General features: G+C 29.7%; 2 protein-coding genes across 2 annotated transcripts; both read left to right on the top strand.

Moving 5' to 3' along the window:
• The first annotated feature begins 2545 nt into the window (after window positions 1-2545).
• On the top strand, window positions 2546-3064 carry LOC113559726. The gene has a single exon (XM_026965468.1). It carries the CDS (start codon window positions 2546-2548, stop codon window positions 3062-3064), a length of 519 nt encoding a protein of 172 aa, XP_026821269.1.
• A 1631-nt stretch (window positions 3065-4695) lies between these two features.
• LOC113559725 (zinc finger MYM-type protein 1-like) lies at window positions 4696-7288 on the top strand. Its single transcript, XM_026965467.1, has 6 exons — window positions 4696-4709; window positions 4858-5359; window positions 5414-5918; window positions 6312-6449; window positions 6530-6718; window positions 7047-7288. The coding sequence occupies exons 1-6, from the start codon at window positions 4696-4698 to the stop codon at window positions 7286-7288; spliced, it is 1590 nt and encodes a 529-aa protein (XP_026821268.1).
• The last annotated feature ends 7355 nt before the right edge of the window (window positions 7289-14643 follow it).

Below are 14643 nucleotides of genomic sequence, written 5' to 3'. Positions count from 1 at the left end.
GAGGTCGCTGCTGGCTTATGTCATTTTTTGGATTCCTCTGATGATTTCCTTACTATCTCTTCTTCCCCAGCCGCTTGAATAGCGTTAAAAAGAGAATCTGGATGTCTGGCTTTTATATAATTTTTTTAAATCTCCTAAACCTTCAATAAATACCTGTAGGGCTTGTCTTTTTATTGTTCTCTCGAGTGCTTGTGCTACTTCTATTGTACATCCCATTGTTTCTTGTTCAATAATTGTATTTTGGAGAGCCTCTACTTCCTTGGAATAGGTTAATATATCCATTCCTGTTTTTTGTTTTGTAGCATATAAAGACTGATAAAGTGTATACGGCTGTTGAGTTTGTATTTTTGTGCATAATGCTACAGACATTTGTAACAGACGGTGTGTTGTACCTACGTTTTTGAAATCAGTTTTGTGAATATTTGTTTTTTTCTTGTGTTTGAATACATTTTTGTACAAAGATCTATTAAAAATGTCTATAAATAATAGTGATATACGCAGCCAGAGTAAATAAATTGTTTATAATGTTTATAAATTTTTAAAAGAACTGTCATCAAAACCGGATTTAACTGCCGATTTCTTTAAACAAGCTTAAATACGTACCGGCGAAGCTTGTGGATTGTCAGAACGCACTGTCAGACGTATTTGTTTTGAAGCAAAACATTCAGAAGATAAACCCGATGAATCAAAGTCAGTTTTATCATTCAAATCTCCACGCAAAGGCTACAAACGTGCGAAAATTGTATCAGAGCTGAACGATTTTGATTCAGATGTCGTTAGAAGAACGGTGCACGAGTTCTGCGATCGAGGTGAGTACCCAACCGCGAATTTAATATTAAAGTATTTAAAACAGAAAATCGATTATTCTGGTTGCTTACGTTCGGTGCGAAATCTGTTGAAGAATTTGAAATTTTCTTATAAAAAGTGTAATGACGGCCGAAAATTTTTAATACAGAGAAATGACATCGTTGCACTTCGATGTAAATTTCTTCGAGACATTTGTACGCTGGTAAAAGATGATCGCCCTATCGTTTAAATCGACGAAACATGGGTCAACCATAACCATACGAAGTCAATAATATGGCAAAATGAATGTAGCACTGAAGGTTTGAAAGTTCCTACCTGAAAAGGAGGTCGGCTTATCGTGTGTCACGCTGGATGTGCTCGTTACGGGTTTATTCAAGGGTCAATACTAGTATTCCGTAGTAATACAGGAAATACCGCCGACTACCATAGTCAAATGAATGCTGAAATGCCCAATGCCCAGGTTTTTTGAAAACATTACATACTCCTGGCTGGGTTTTTGAGGTCGCTGCTGGCTTATGTCATTTTTTGGATTCCTCTGATGATTTCCTTACTATCTCTTCTTCCCCAGCCGCTTGAATAGCGTTAAAAAGAGAATCTGGATGTCTGGCTTTTATATAATTTTTTTAAATCTCCTAAACCTTCAATAAATACCTGTAGGGCTTGTCTTTTTATTGTTCTCTCGAGTGCTTGTGCTACTTCTATTGTACATCCCATTGTTTCTTGTTCAATAATTGTATTTTGGAGAGCCTCTACTTCCTTGGAATAGGTTAATATATCCATTCCTGTTTTTTGTTTTGTAGCATATAAAGACTGATAAAGTGTATACGGCTGTTGAGTTTGTATTTTTGTGCATAATGCTACAGACATTTGTAACAGACGGTGTGTTGTACCTACGTTTTTGAAATCAGTTTTGTGAATATTTGTTTTTTTCTTGTGTTTGAATACATTTTTGTACAAAGATCTATTAAAAATGTCTATAAATAATAGTGATATACGCAGCCAGAGTAAATAAATTGTTTATAATGTTTATAAATTTTTAAAAGAACTGTCATCAAAACCGGATTTAACTGCCGATTTCTTTAAACAAGCTTAAATACGTACCGGCGAAGCTTGTGGATTGTCAGAACGCACTGTCAGACGTATTTGTTTTGAAGCAAAACATTCAGAAGATAAACCCGATGAATCAAAGTCAGTTTTATCATTCAAATCTCCACGCAAAGGCTACAAACGTGCGAAAATTGTATCAGAGCTGAACGATTTTGATTCAGATGTCGTTAGAAGAACGGTGCACGAGTTCTGCGATCGAGGTGAGTACCCAACCGCGAATTTAATATTAAAGTATTTAAAACAGAAAATCGATTATTCTGGTTGCTTACGTTCGGTGCGAAATCTGTTGAAGAATTTGAAATTTTCTTATAAAAAGTGTAATGACGGCCGAAAATTTTTAATACAGAGAAATGACATCGTTGCACTTCGATGTAAATTTCTTCGAGACATTTGTACGCTGGTAAAAGATGATCGCCCTATCGTTTAAATCGACGAAACATGGGTCAACCATAACCATACGAAGTCAATAATATGGCAAAATGAATGTAGCACTGAAGGTTTAAAAGTTCCTACCTGAAAAGGAGGTCGGCTTATCGTGTGTCACGCTGGATGTGCTCGTTACGGGTTTATTCAAGGGTCAAAACTAGTATTCCGTAGTAATACAGGAAATACCGCCGACTACCATAGTCAAATGAATGCTGAAATATTTCAAAAATGGTTTATTGAACTATTAAATAATCTTGAAGAGCCGTGTGTCATAATAATAGACAATGCGTCATATCATTCCACGTTGGTAGAAAATTACCCCAAAAGAAATTGGAAAAAAGCTGACGTACAAAAATGGTTGACTGAAAAAAATATTGAATTTAGTCCACTTGAAACGTTACCAGAACTTCACCAAAAAATTAAAGCCTTAATTCCACGCGAAAAGCAATATTTGCTTGACCAAATTGCTTTAGAAAATGGACACGAAGTAATACGGTTACCTCCTTATCATTGCCAGTACAATCCAATCGAACTTATATGGGCCCAAGTTAAAAGTCAAGTAGCGAAAAACAATAATACGTTCAAGATGGTGGATATCGAACGTCTTACCCACGAAGCGTTAGATGCGGTAACCAAAGAGGATTGGGAGAAGTGTGTAAGACATGCCGAACAACTACAGGAGTTAGATAATCAAAAGACCAAGGTAGTCATGTTTTTTAGATAGGGAAGACTGGGGCACACCTGAGTGCTGGGTACATTTGAATTGATTAAATAACTCTAGCTGTAGAGATAAAATAAATTCAATATAAAGGAGCAATATAGATTTTTTCATATTTTATTTTAGCCTAATTCATCAGCCAACGCATTATGATTATAAATTCATATAAGATGGAATTAAGAAAATATCCTAATATAACTGTTTAAGAAGATCGGATTTATATATCAAAACAACTTGGAATTGGACAGCGAACAGTTTCAAATATCATCAGCGTATATAATGCCAACAAAACTGTCACCTCTCTGTGTAAAACTCGCATAAGGACACCGTTTTAAGGTAAATTACGATTTACAAATGAATGTAGTACGTTTGCATGTTCATTCATTCTGGTTTAATGAAACAATACGCATATTGGACAAAATACTGCAAGTTATTAAAGACGACAACACTTTGCCAGATATTTTCAGAATGAATTTGCATCGTCAATCTACAGCTTTCGTTTATGCGAAACGCAGTCGCAATAGTTCTCTTATAGAAAAGGATGAAATTGTTTTGTGGCGTAAACGGTATATAGAAAATATTCGTAAATATCGTGAAGAAGGGCGGCATTTATACTATCTCGACGAAACATGGGTCAATACAGGTGACTGTACCAGCAAAACGTGGGTAGACAAAACAATTAAATCGCCTCGTCGAGCATTTCTACAAGGTCTCACACGACGAGGTCTCAGAATCCATCTGGCAAAGGCAAGAGGCTAATTGTTCTCCACATTGAGTCAGAAGATAAGTTTGTGCCAGGTGGTTTTTGGTGTTTTGAGTCGAAAAAAACGACGGACTACTACGAAGAAATGAATGGTGACACGTTTTAAGGACTGGATGATAGACGTAATACCACAACTCAAAGAGAATTGTGTCATTATAATGAGCAACGCCCCGTATCAATCTGTGAAAAAATAAAAAATTTCTAATACAACGACAAAAAAAGCAGACATCATAATAAAATGGTTACAGGAAAAGAACGAAGTAATTGAGGGATCACCATAAGTCGGTGATCCCTCAATTACTCGATATAGTTAAAAGCAGTGGCGGCGCGTTAGGGTAGACAATGTTTCATTGTCTACCAAAATATATCAAATATTCTAATTTTAAAAATGAGTTGTTTATTATATGCTAATATATTATATAAGTCTTTTATTTCTTCATAATTTTATAAATAAAATGTTATTTACACTGATTCGTTTCTATAGTGTGTCTGTGTGAGTAACGAGTGTGACTAAATATATATTATTAATAAGTATAATTTTATTTATATCTTATCTATATCGTAATTGCTACGTCGTCGCCGTCAAATCGGTCGAGACATATTGAATTGTGTCTCACTATTGATGACGGGCGTATGATATGATAAACGGGGAACGTAGTGGGGTATTACCAAAACTATATGTATGGAAGAGACATGTCTCAACGTAATATTTTTATAATTTAATTGCATTCCAACAATGATTAATGATTAATGGCACGTGTTTAATGTTTATTATTTTTTCTTAATGAAGTGATATACAATTAAAACTTAATATGTCAGATATTATTGATATTATTTTAAATAAAGGTCTTGGTTCTTTTTCGTATGAAGAAAAATGCAATTTAAAAGGTAAGAGACCAACGCCACATTTATCATTAGAATATAAAGAAGTAAAAACTTTATGAAAATTTCAATTGTCTTAGTATTCAAAATTTAACTGGTTAGCAGGAAGCGTTGAAAGAAATAAATTATTCTGTTACATATGTGTCTTGTTCAGAGGAGAGAATGAGTGGAGTATAAATGGCATTCCTAATATTAAAAATTTAGTTCGTAAAGCTGAAAAACACCAAATTTCAAAAAAACATCTGACTAACAAGGAAAGTTTTCATATGCTGGGTAAAAATAGGATTGAACATTCAATATCTGAGAGTCGTCGGTTAACTGCAATTAATCATAATAAACAAGTGGACATAAACAGAAAGATATTAGCTCGTTTAATCGATGTAGTTTGTTTTTTAGGGAAACAAGAATTGGCATTCCGCGGACATCGCGAGAATGAAGGTTCTTTAAATAAAGGAAATTATTGTGAAATTTTAGATTTACTTGCTAAGGAAGAGCAATTTATAAGAGAACGCTTTTGCACAAATTCTGTTAAAGGAACTTCACACGACATACAAAATGACTTGATCCATTGCGTAACTACGGTATTAAATTCTCATATTTTAAAAGAACTGAAAATTACAAATTTTAAATCAATACAAGCCGATGAAACTACGGATGTATCATGCCAATCTTAAATGAGTTTAATTTTTCGTTATATTCTGGACAATAAGATCGAAGAAAGATTTATAGGATTTTTTGATGTTTCCAAAAATAAGACTGCGGCTGGTTTATCCGAAGTAATTCTAAATGAACTTTCAAAGTGGAATATTGGTAAAAAAGTTGTGTGTCAAACATATGATGGTGCTTCTGTTATGGCTGGTGAAAAAAATGGGGTTCAGTCAATTATACAAAATATTTATCCAATGGCTATTTTTATACATTGTTACGCTCATCAATTGAATTTAGTTCTACTTCACGGCGCAAAATCAATAAAAGATGTTAAATTATTTATACCAGACCTTACTATGTTCCATACATTTTTTAGTAGATCTTCTAAAAGAAGTTCTTTATTAAGAGAGCAAGGATTTAAATTACCAAATCAATGCAATACACGTTGGAATTATCATTCAAGAGCTACTTTAACTATAAAAACTCATTTCAATGAACTAAAAAATGCCGTATCTCATGTAGTTGATGACCCTGGCTGGGATTCCAATTCTGTTTGTACTGCATCTGGTATATTGAGTATTATGAACAATCGAAAATTTGTTTACTTATTGGTACTTTTCAGTAAAATATTTATATTTACTGATCACACATTTTGTATTCTACAAAATAAATCAACTACTGATATTAAATATTGTGTTAACGAAATTAAAAGTCTTACTTCACGGATAAAAGATTTGAGAAATGAAACTTCCATACACGATATCATAAAATGTTCCGTTGAATTAAACACAGATTTAAAGTATACAAATGAGGAAGGATCTAATTTACGTAGACTTACGTATGAAATTATTGATTCATTAATTGTTCCAATAAATATTAGATTTAAAGATTTTGAAAAACTAGAGTTTGTTGAAATAATAAATGAAAAAATGTTTGCATCATATAAAGTTCATTTTCCAGAAGAAAAATTAAGACAACTTTTTAAATACTATCCAGATATTTTTTATGAAGATCGTCTAAAAAATGAGCTTTACATAATATATGCAGATCCATTGAAATATTTCGCTCCTTTGGAATTTATTGATTTTATATTTAAAAGTAAGAACCTTAAACATGTCTTAAATATTTTTAATAATTTTTAAAATAAATTATAATTTTAATTATAAACATTATTTTAGATGAGCTTCAAGAAGTATATCAAGAAGTCACGAAACTTATTCAATTAGTATTAACTATTCCTGCAACAACAGCCTCAAGTGAAAGATCCATGAGTACTTTAAAACGTATCAAATCCTTTTTAAGAAATTCAATGTCAAATGATAGGCTTTCATCTTTGTCTACTTTAGCTATTGAAAAAAAAATGTTAGGTGAATTATCAAAAGATCCAACGTTTATCAACAATGTAATAGATGTATTCGCGACAAAACAAAATAGGAGAATCGATTTAAATTATATTCAAATATAGTTATTTTATGTAATTTACTTTTTTTATGATGATCTAGTTTTTAAATAAATGTTATATAACACCATATCTTTGGTTGTCTTGTTGTCTACCCTATAAAATTGTTCACGCGCCGCCACTGGTTAAAAGACTAAGACCACAATATGATAAGTGTTTATTTGACGATCAGGCTGAAACACACAACAGGACAATTTAAAGACTCCTTCCATATCATTGTGAGTTGAATCCAATAGAATTGGTGTGGGCTAACGTGAAAGATCACGTAAAAAAGAACAACACCGGAAACAAATTAAGTGACGTCAAAACACTGTTATTGGAAAGTATACAGCGAGTGGATGAGAAGATGGAAGAGGAAAAAAAATTCCACAAAATTGATTTTATTATAGACGATATGTTGTACGCGGAAACACAAAGTCTGATAATGACGGTTGGCGATACGTCTTCGGATTCTGAATTCGATAGTGATGATGAGTAATATTAAATTTATTTTTATTTTTTTTGTAAATAACTTTGACGATGTGTAAATATCATCAAGTTAGTGGCCAAACATCTGTAATGATATGCGCTAATATCATAAAAGTAATAATTTCATAAAAGGTTAGATATAATAAATTAGTAACGGTCGAGTTGCCGCGCGCGGATAACAGTAAACTTCAATAAAAATCTTTTATCAGTGATGAAGGGGACGTTTTATATTACGATGTCACACAGAAACGCCATGCGTGTCTGTGGCATAAAGCTCAGAACGTGTGACTTTTCTCGTATGCCGACAAAGACAAGGGATGGTCCAATGAGAGTCTCAGCAACCAAGGATAAAGCCAGATCTTTGGAAACGCGGAGGCCTTTGATGGGGCCGCCTACCTCTCGAGCTGGCTTGACCAAGTCGTCTCCCTCAGCAGTGCATGTGCACCCGTCTTTTCACCAACAGGATTCGAAGACTTTTTTTGTCAATGAGTGCATAGATTTAAATATACCATAATAGTTTCGTTTTGTGATATTGCAATATTTTAATTTTAATTTAGAATTTATTCTACATACAGTATGTCCAATAGTAGAATAAGTCGAAAATAAAATATTGAACAACTCGTCAATTGTAACGTAATAGAGTATAGTATCGTCATTTACAGGTTTAATAAGACGCTCTTTATTATTTATTGTTAAAATATCATATTTACGTACCATTCGGTAATCTTTCATAGACTTTTTTTCTCTTAGCGTTTTCATCACGAATTTTGAATGTTTTTGTTCAATGCAAATATTGTACTATTTGTACTCATTAATGGTTAGATAGGAGTTATTATCAATACGTTTTTTTTAATTATATCAGATATAATGTTATTAAATTTGTTTTCCATTTCAAGTTCATCCATATTGAATTTTATTAATAAAGAAAATTAATACAATGTTTTACGATTATTTTAACATACAAAAATAATACGACGCTATAATGGCGATGTCTATGGGATGCGTGATTACGTAAAAATTTTTATTAATACATGATTAAAACAAATACAAATAACAAATATTTAAAATAAAAATAAATCTCTTAAATATCGATTTTTTACGTTATTACACATCATTTATTGCAGTATTTATAGCTATTTCAAAGTCAACATATATGCTTTCTAAATTAAACTCATTATTTTAAGTTAAACAATAATTATGAATTATTCGAAAAATATCTTTAAAGGATTCTTGTTTTTTTTTTCCCTTCAGTTAAGTGAAAATTAAATGTACATAATGATTGTTTTTCATTACTAATATAACCATACGTTCTGCTTTGGGCGGAAACATTGAACCCAAAAATGTCCCGCTTTGAAAATACCGATATCTTTGTCATTTTATTTCCCTAAAAGTAGCATGTATTTATTCATCACAACTAGTGCTGGACATTGGCTTGCCTAAGCCGAACACGGATTGAAATATAGAATCCGGATTGGTGGATTCAATCCGTAAATCCGAATAACGGGTTTAATTTATTAAGCTGAATTAATAATTTAAAAATCGTGTTTATGAACAATCAGTATAGACATCATGATATGTATGGTAATATAATATAGTGTCTACTTTAGCCACCCGGATAATAAACATATAATATATTTGTTTGTTATATTATTTATTAATTAAGTTAATTACTAAATAAATAATATTTATTGTATCAATCTATATTCTTTTTTTTTATTTCTATGTAAATTTATTATTTATCACATGCATATCCATATTATATCATTATATTTTCCAAAAAGGTGTTTAATGTTGATTTATAATAAAATAAATAAATTACTATCCCATACCAATACCAATGATAAAACAATGTTATATTATCAATTATCAACGCCCATATCAGAATATCGGAGAAGAACGATGGAATTCCCGTCGTCTGGTTAATAATAGATTTACCCAATAATTATACTCAATATTTTTTATAAGAAAAATGAATTTTTATTTTTATACCAGAATCCGGATTGAATTACCTAATTCAAATTCATATTAAAATCCGGATTGGTATTATAATCCGCACTGATAATTTTTAATCCGGATAAACAGATTAATAACAGTTGTTTCAATCCGGATACAGATTTATCCGGATTAGATGTCCAGCACTAATCATAACCAAAAAAATTATGTTGTTATGTATTATACTAATATACTGATGTATATTTTATATTATAAATGATAAATCCCCATAGTCTTATAAATAAAAAAGTTACAAAAACAAGTATAATTGAAATTGTTATCGCTGACATAATGTTAATTGTGGTAATCGACAATAAATGAACAAAATATTATTTTAGTTGTTCGATCTTTGATCTTCCGTCGCCTTGTCTCGCGCTGTGCTCCGAGTTAGTTACCGTTTTTTTTTTTTGTTTTTAATATGCCAAAACGCAAGTGCACATTTAATAATAATTTGCAAAGCAAGACGTATCCATTCATAAAACAAAGAAGCGATCCCTCAGACGTCACATGTGGAAAGTGTAATACAGATTTTAGTGTTGCCAGTGATATTGAGAAACATTAATTAAGTGATCGTGCTACCGCTCCAAGCTTATCAATGCTTAATTTTTTCAAGAAAATAGATTCATCGTCTTCCAAGGATTTCGGAGTTGCTGCGGTAGAAGGGACTTGGGCTTATCATACTGTGCAAGAAAATCATAGATTTCGCTCTAATGATTGTGCGTCTAGTTTAAAACAGACATGTTTCGAACAAAAATTTAGATGTGCTCGTACGAAAACCAAGGCTGTTGTTATGAATGTGTTTGCACCTATAGCGATACTTGAGTTAAAAAACCACCTTCGCGAATCTAATTGTATAATTTTACTAATAGACACTTCAAACCATGGTTCTACAAAATTATTTCCTATCTTAATCCGCTACTTTTTACCGTATGAAGAAATATAAGTAAAAAATTTTAGAGTTTCAAGAGCAACCGGATGAAACATCGAGTATAACCGTAGATTATTTAAAACTGCATACATGGTGATTTTTTCATCAATCAACACTCATTATTTCAAAAAGTATTGACTTTTTTAAAAAAATAATAATTTATTTTAAATTTTATATTAAAACTTTTTCAAAATATTTAGTTCCATACGTTTATATTATAGCCATGATTGTAATCAGTAACAAAGTATCACCAAACGACCAAAGTATTAACTAATTGATCAAAAATAAAAATAAAAATATTTTTTTGAAAGTATTTTATATCTTTATTTTACTTTTATTTTTGTTTAATTTGAAAAGTACAGGGTATACGCTAAATCAGTAAACTGGTGCTAGGGTATACGCCATATACCTCCCAATACACCACTTCATAAGGGTGATTCTTTTATCAATCAACACTCATTATTTCAAAAGTATTGACTTTTTTCAATTTTTTTTTTCAAAATATTTAGTTTCATACGTTTCTAAAACTATAAAATTTTTTATTTGTTTCACCTTTATAGTTAATAGTGAAATCACTATCAACTTTCGATTTTCAAATGGCAACCTATACTTAAAATGTTATAAAATAGTAGGGATATTTTTTTTGTGAGTTCTAACGTTAAAATTATAATTTTTCATTTAACCGTTAGATATAAAGTTATATAAACCGTTATATATAAATAGTTGTGTATAAATAGTCATACAGAAATAATTTGATTTTGTAATCGTGTGATAAAAATAATCATTTAGTAATTTAGTAGAACAAGTTAGTATTTTTCTTGAAAATATTCTACAGTTCTGTTATAATGATGGACCATATAATATACTATTGGGACATTATAAAAATTGCAATTAACAAACATTCAATCATTCCATCACAATATTTGAATATAAATTAATTTTATATACACTTAGTATTCACTTAGTATCTATAACATCAAATATTTTAATATATTTTTATCTCTAATGTATATTATGACATACAATTATTAATTCAACGTCATTAAAAATCATCCGCTTTGCTGCATATATAGGTAATTTACTATGTATTTGTATGTATACAAATATTTTTTATAATAGTTTCAATACATTATGAAACATATGTTTTTAATTAATTTTCACCACAAACTTACAAAACTGTATGTCACAACAGCGGTTTTATTTATACACATTCAACAAAACTAAGAACTTACAGAGCACAATGTCTTGCCAGAGGTTCTTATAGTTTACAGACTTGTCAATTTTGAACTCTAAGATCAAAAACATACAAAATAATTAAGTATAACATCAATGGTATGTAATGTATTGATGTGTGAATGTAGTATTTACATAAACACGAGATCTATCGATCTGTTTTGTAAATTAACTATCTATTTTATCTCAATGTTTTCACATTTGTCCAAGTAAATGCATCACTATTGGTGACTTATACTTATTTAAATACAATAGTAAGTACTTACTATAGAACAACAGTTAAAAGTGGATATTTAATGCAAATTCAATATAAATAATAATTGTATGTTATAATTATATTTTGATTTCATATTAGGTAGGTACATGATGAATTATGAGACTAAACTAATTCTAAGTGTATAAAAATTAATTTGAAATTGAATAACCAATGGTATGCATAAAAAGCTCGATACAAAATTAAAAATTTGGTGTGATACATAAAACAGATAATTTGACTAATATACTTATTGAAAAATTGAAGTTATCTTTTCTTTAGATGGTTTCATTATTATAACACGTAATCAAAATGTTATCATTATTTCTATATGACTACTATTCAGTTGGGATTAAAAATAATTAGCTCGTCTTAAATAAGTACGTATATGATATATGGTCATTAAGAAATGGATTTAAATACAAATTGCATTGTTTTCTGAAAATATTGCTTTCCAAACACAAAGTTGATTCTATACATCAAGAAATTTAAAAATGTAACTTTTAATTTGCATTTTTCTACATATTTAAAACATTTTATGCTTTATATTATTTTTAGAACATTTTTTTATATTTTTAAGTAATTTCTATATAGGAATTGATAAGTTGATAAAAATTAAGCAGAAAATTATATAGTGCTATTATGAAAGACGAAGTAAAAGTATAATTAATGTATTTATCTATGTTGTATATTCATTTTTTTGGAAATAATTTTCATAGTAAAAAGAAGATGATGAAAATTATACAAATAATATCAATATTTAAATAACTAAACAAATTTATTTGGTATTAAAAATAATTTTAAGAGTATTTTTTTAGTACAATTTAAAAAATGTCTGTTATGAGTGCATTAAATCGTATTTTTTAGTTTATTTTTCTTGTTTTATAGAACATTTAAATCTTTCATTAGTTATATAATTAGACATTAATGCAAAATTATTATTTAAAAATAAAACAGACAACAGATTGGGATTAATGTTTTAAGGAATAATTCATTAATCGAAATATAAATTATGGCTTTTTATAATTATTATTGTTATTATTAATTATTAAAGGTTAAATAATACAAAACGGTATGTTATTAAAATTTACTCGTAGTTCAGAATTTCTCAAAGGATATAAACTTAGGTAATAACTAATGATAAAAAAGAAATTATTATAATTTTTCACAGGGTAATTATTTATTAATTTTATATATTGTTTTAATAACCTCATGGTGGAAAGAATGAAAACGTTTTACTTTTAAGTTCTGACGCAGCTTTGTAAATTATCAAAACTGGTAAAACACTAAATGTTTTCTTAATTTAATCCACATTTCATGTCTTGTTTACTTAATTCAACATATAGCAAAAAAGTTAAAGAACTATATTCCAATAAATATATAGTGGAAAAACCTGGGTTAGACGGAACATCGGATAAGATGGGACATTGAATTATCTCAATAACTGTAATATTTACATAATATCTCTCGGGAAATTTTATTTTCAGTATTGGTGACACTGTTATTATAGCGTTTCACATTAATGATAACTATGTTTGATAAAGAAAACGTGATGTTTTAAAAAAAAGTCGTTTGGCGATGTAAATTTTCTACATTACGTCGTAGTTGTTGGTAAGTACATATTTCATTATATTTTTAATTACGTACACTATTTTAGTAGTAAATTTTGTTGCGCATTTATTGATTTCAATTGTAATACATTACGATAAATATTTTTGATTTTAAATGCACTTAAATAATATAAAGCACATGAGGGCAAGATGGGATATTTTTTTAGTTGTAAAATGGGACGTTCCATTTTGTCCATTCTTGTATTTTGTAATACGATTAGTCTTCTGGTATTTTTAATCTCAAGTTTTTCTCGTTAAATATTCTTTCTAAATTTGTTGCCAAGCATTAATAATAGGTATATGTTTGTTAAAATAATATTAAGGTACTTATAATCAAGAAATATGGCAAAAATAAGAAAAAGAGTCACAACCAGATAAAATTGGAATCCCCAGTCCATGAAATATGCTGTTTTAGTTATAACTAATAAAACTATATCGTATAGAGAAGCATCAACATACTTTGATGTACTAGAAGTACATTACTAAGAAAGGTACATACCTATATTTGAATATTATTCATTACATTAGTCAGACATATACATATATGAAATACGGTATTTCAAATACCTATATATTTTTTTTATTATTGTAGTGTTGTACACTAAAATTACTTTTCAATAAATTGATTAAAACAAGCCAAACCAATATTTACATATTGTGTTGTACAGTAACTAAGAACTGTGATAGAATAATTTGTAAAATAAATTTAATTTTGGGGTTATAGGTAAAAAAATTAACTGAAGATGATAAATATGACCCTGCAATAAAATATTCATTAGGACCCATAAAAACTGTTTTTACCACTACTGAAGAGAATGAACTAGTGTCATACCTACAACTAATGGAAGGCTGTCTCTTTGGTTTTAGTACAGTTGATTGTAGAAAATTAGCCTACCAACTTGCGATAAAAAATAATAAGAAACATAATTTCTCTAACATAAAATAAGAAGCTGGTTATGACTGGTATAAAGGGTTTATGTCAAGACACTCAGAGTTATCTCTTAAAAAATCAGAAGCTACATCTGCAGCACGTGAAATTGGTTTCAATAAGCCTGTTGTAATGCAATTTTTCGATCTCCTTAGGGAACTTATAGACAGATATAAATTTACTCCTGATCGGTTATACATTTGTGATGAAACTGTCATTTCTTCAGTCCCTAAAAGCAAAGCTAAAATAATAGCCACTAAAGGTCGGAAATAAGTTGGTTTGATTACATCTGCAGAACATGGTGAAACTGTCACAGTTGAGATGTGCATGAATGCTATTGGAAGATATATACCACCATTATTTATTTTTCCCAGATAACCACATAACATGGACTTCATAAGAAATGCACCTCCAGGTTCTA

Source organism: Rhopalosiphum maidis, chromosome 3 (genome assembly GCF_003676215.2).
Source record: "Rhopalosiphum maidis isolate BTI-1 chromosome 3, ASM367621v3, whole genome shotgun sequence".
Classification (NCBI taxonomy): Eukaryota; Metazoa; Arthropoda; class Insecta; order Hemiptera; family Aphididae; genus Rhopalosiphum; species Rhopalosiphum maidis.
Note: the sequence above shows the minus strand (reverse complement) of the source record. Positions and strands in the feature narration are given on the sequence as shown.

Coding starts and splice junctions, on each gene's coding strand:
- LOC113559726 (XM_026965468.1), top strand. CDS start 2,546: ATGAATGCTGAAATATTTCAAAAATGGTTTATTGAACTATTAAATAAT.
- LOC113559725 (XM_026965467.1), top strand. Junction 5,360..5,413: donor AAGCCGATGAAACTACGGAT/GTATCATGCCAA, acceptor CTGGACAATAAG/ATCGAAGAAAGATTTATAGG. Junction 6,719..7,046: donor TATTGAAAAAAAAATGTTAG/GTGAATTATCAA, acceptor TGAATCCAATAG/AATTGGTGTGGGCTAACGTG.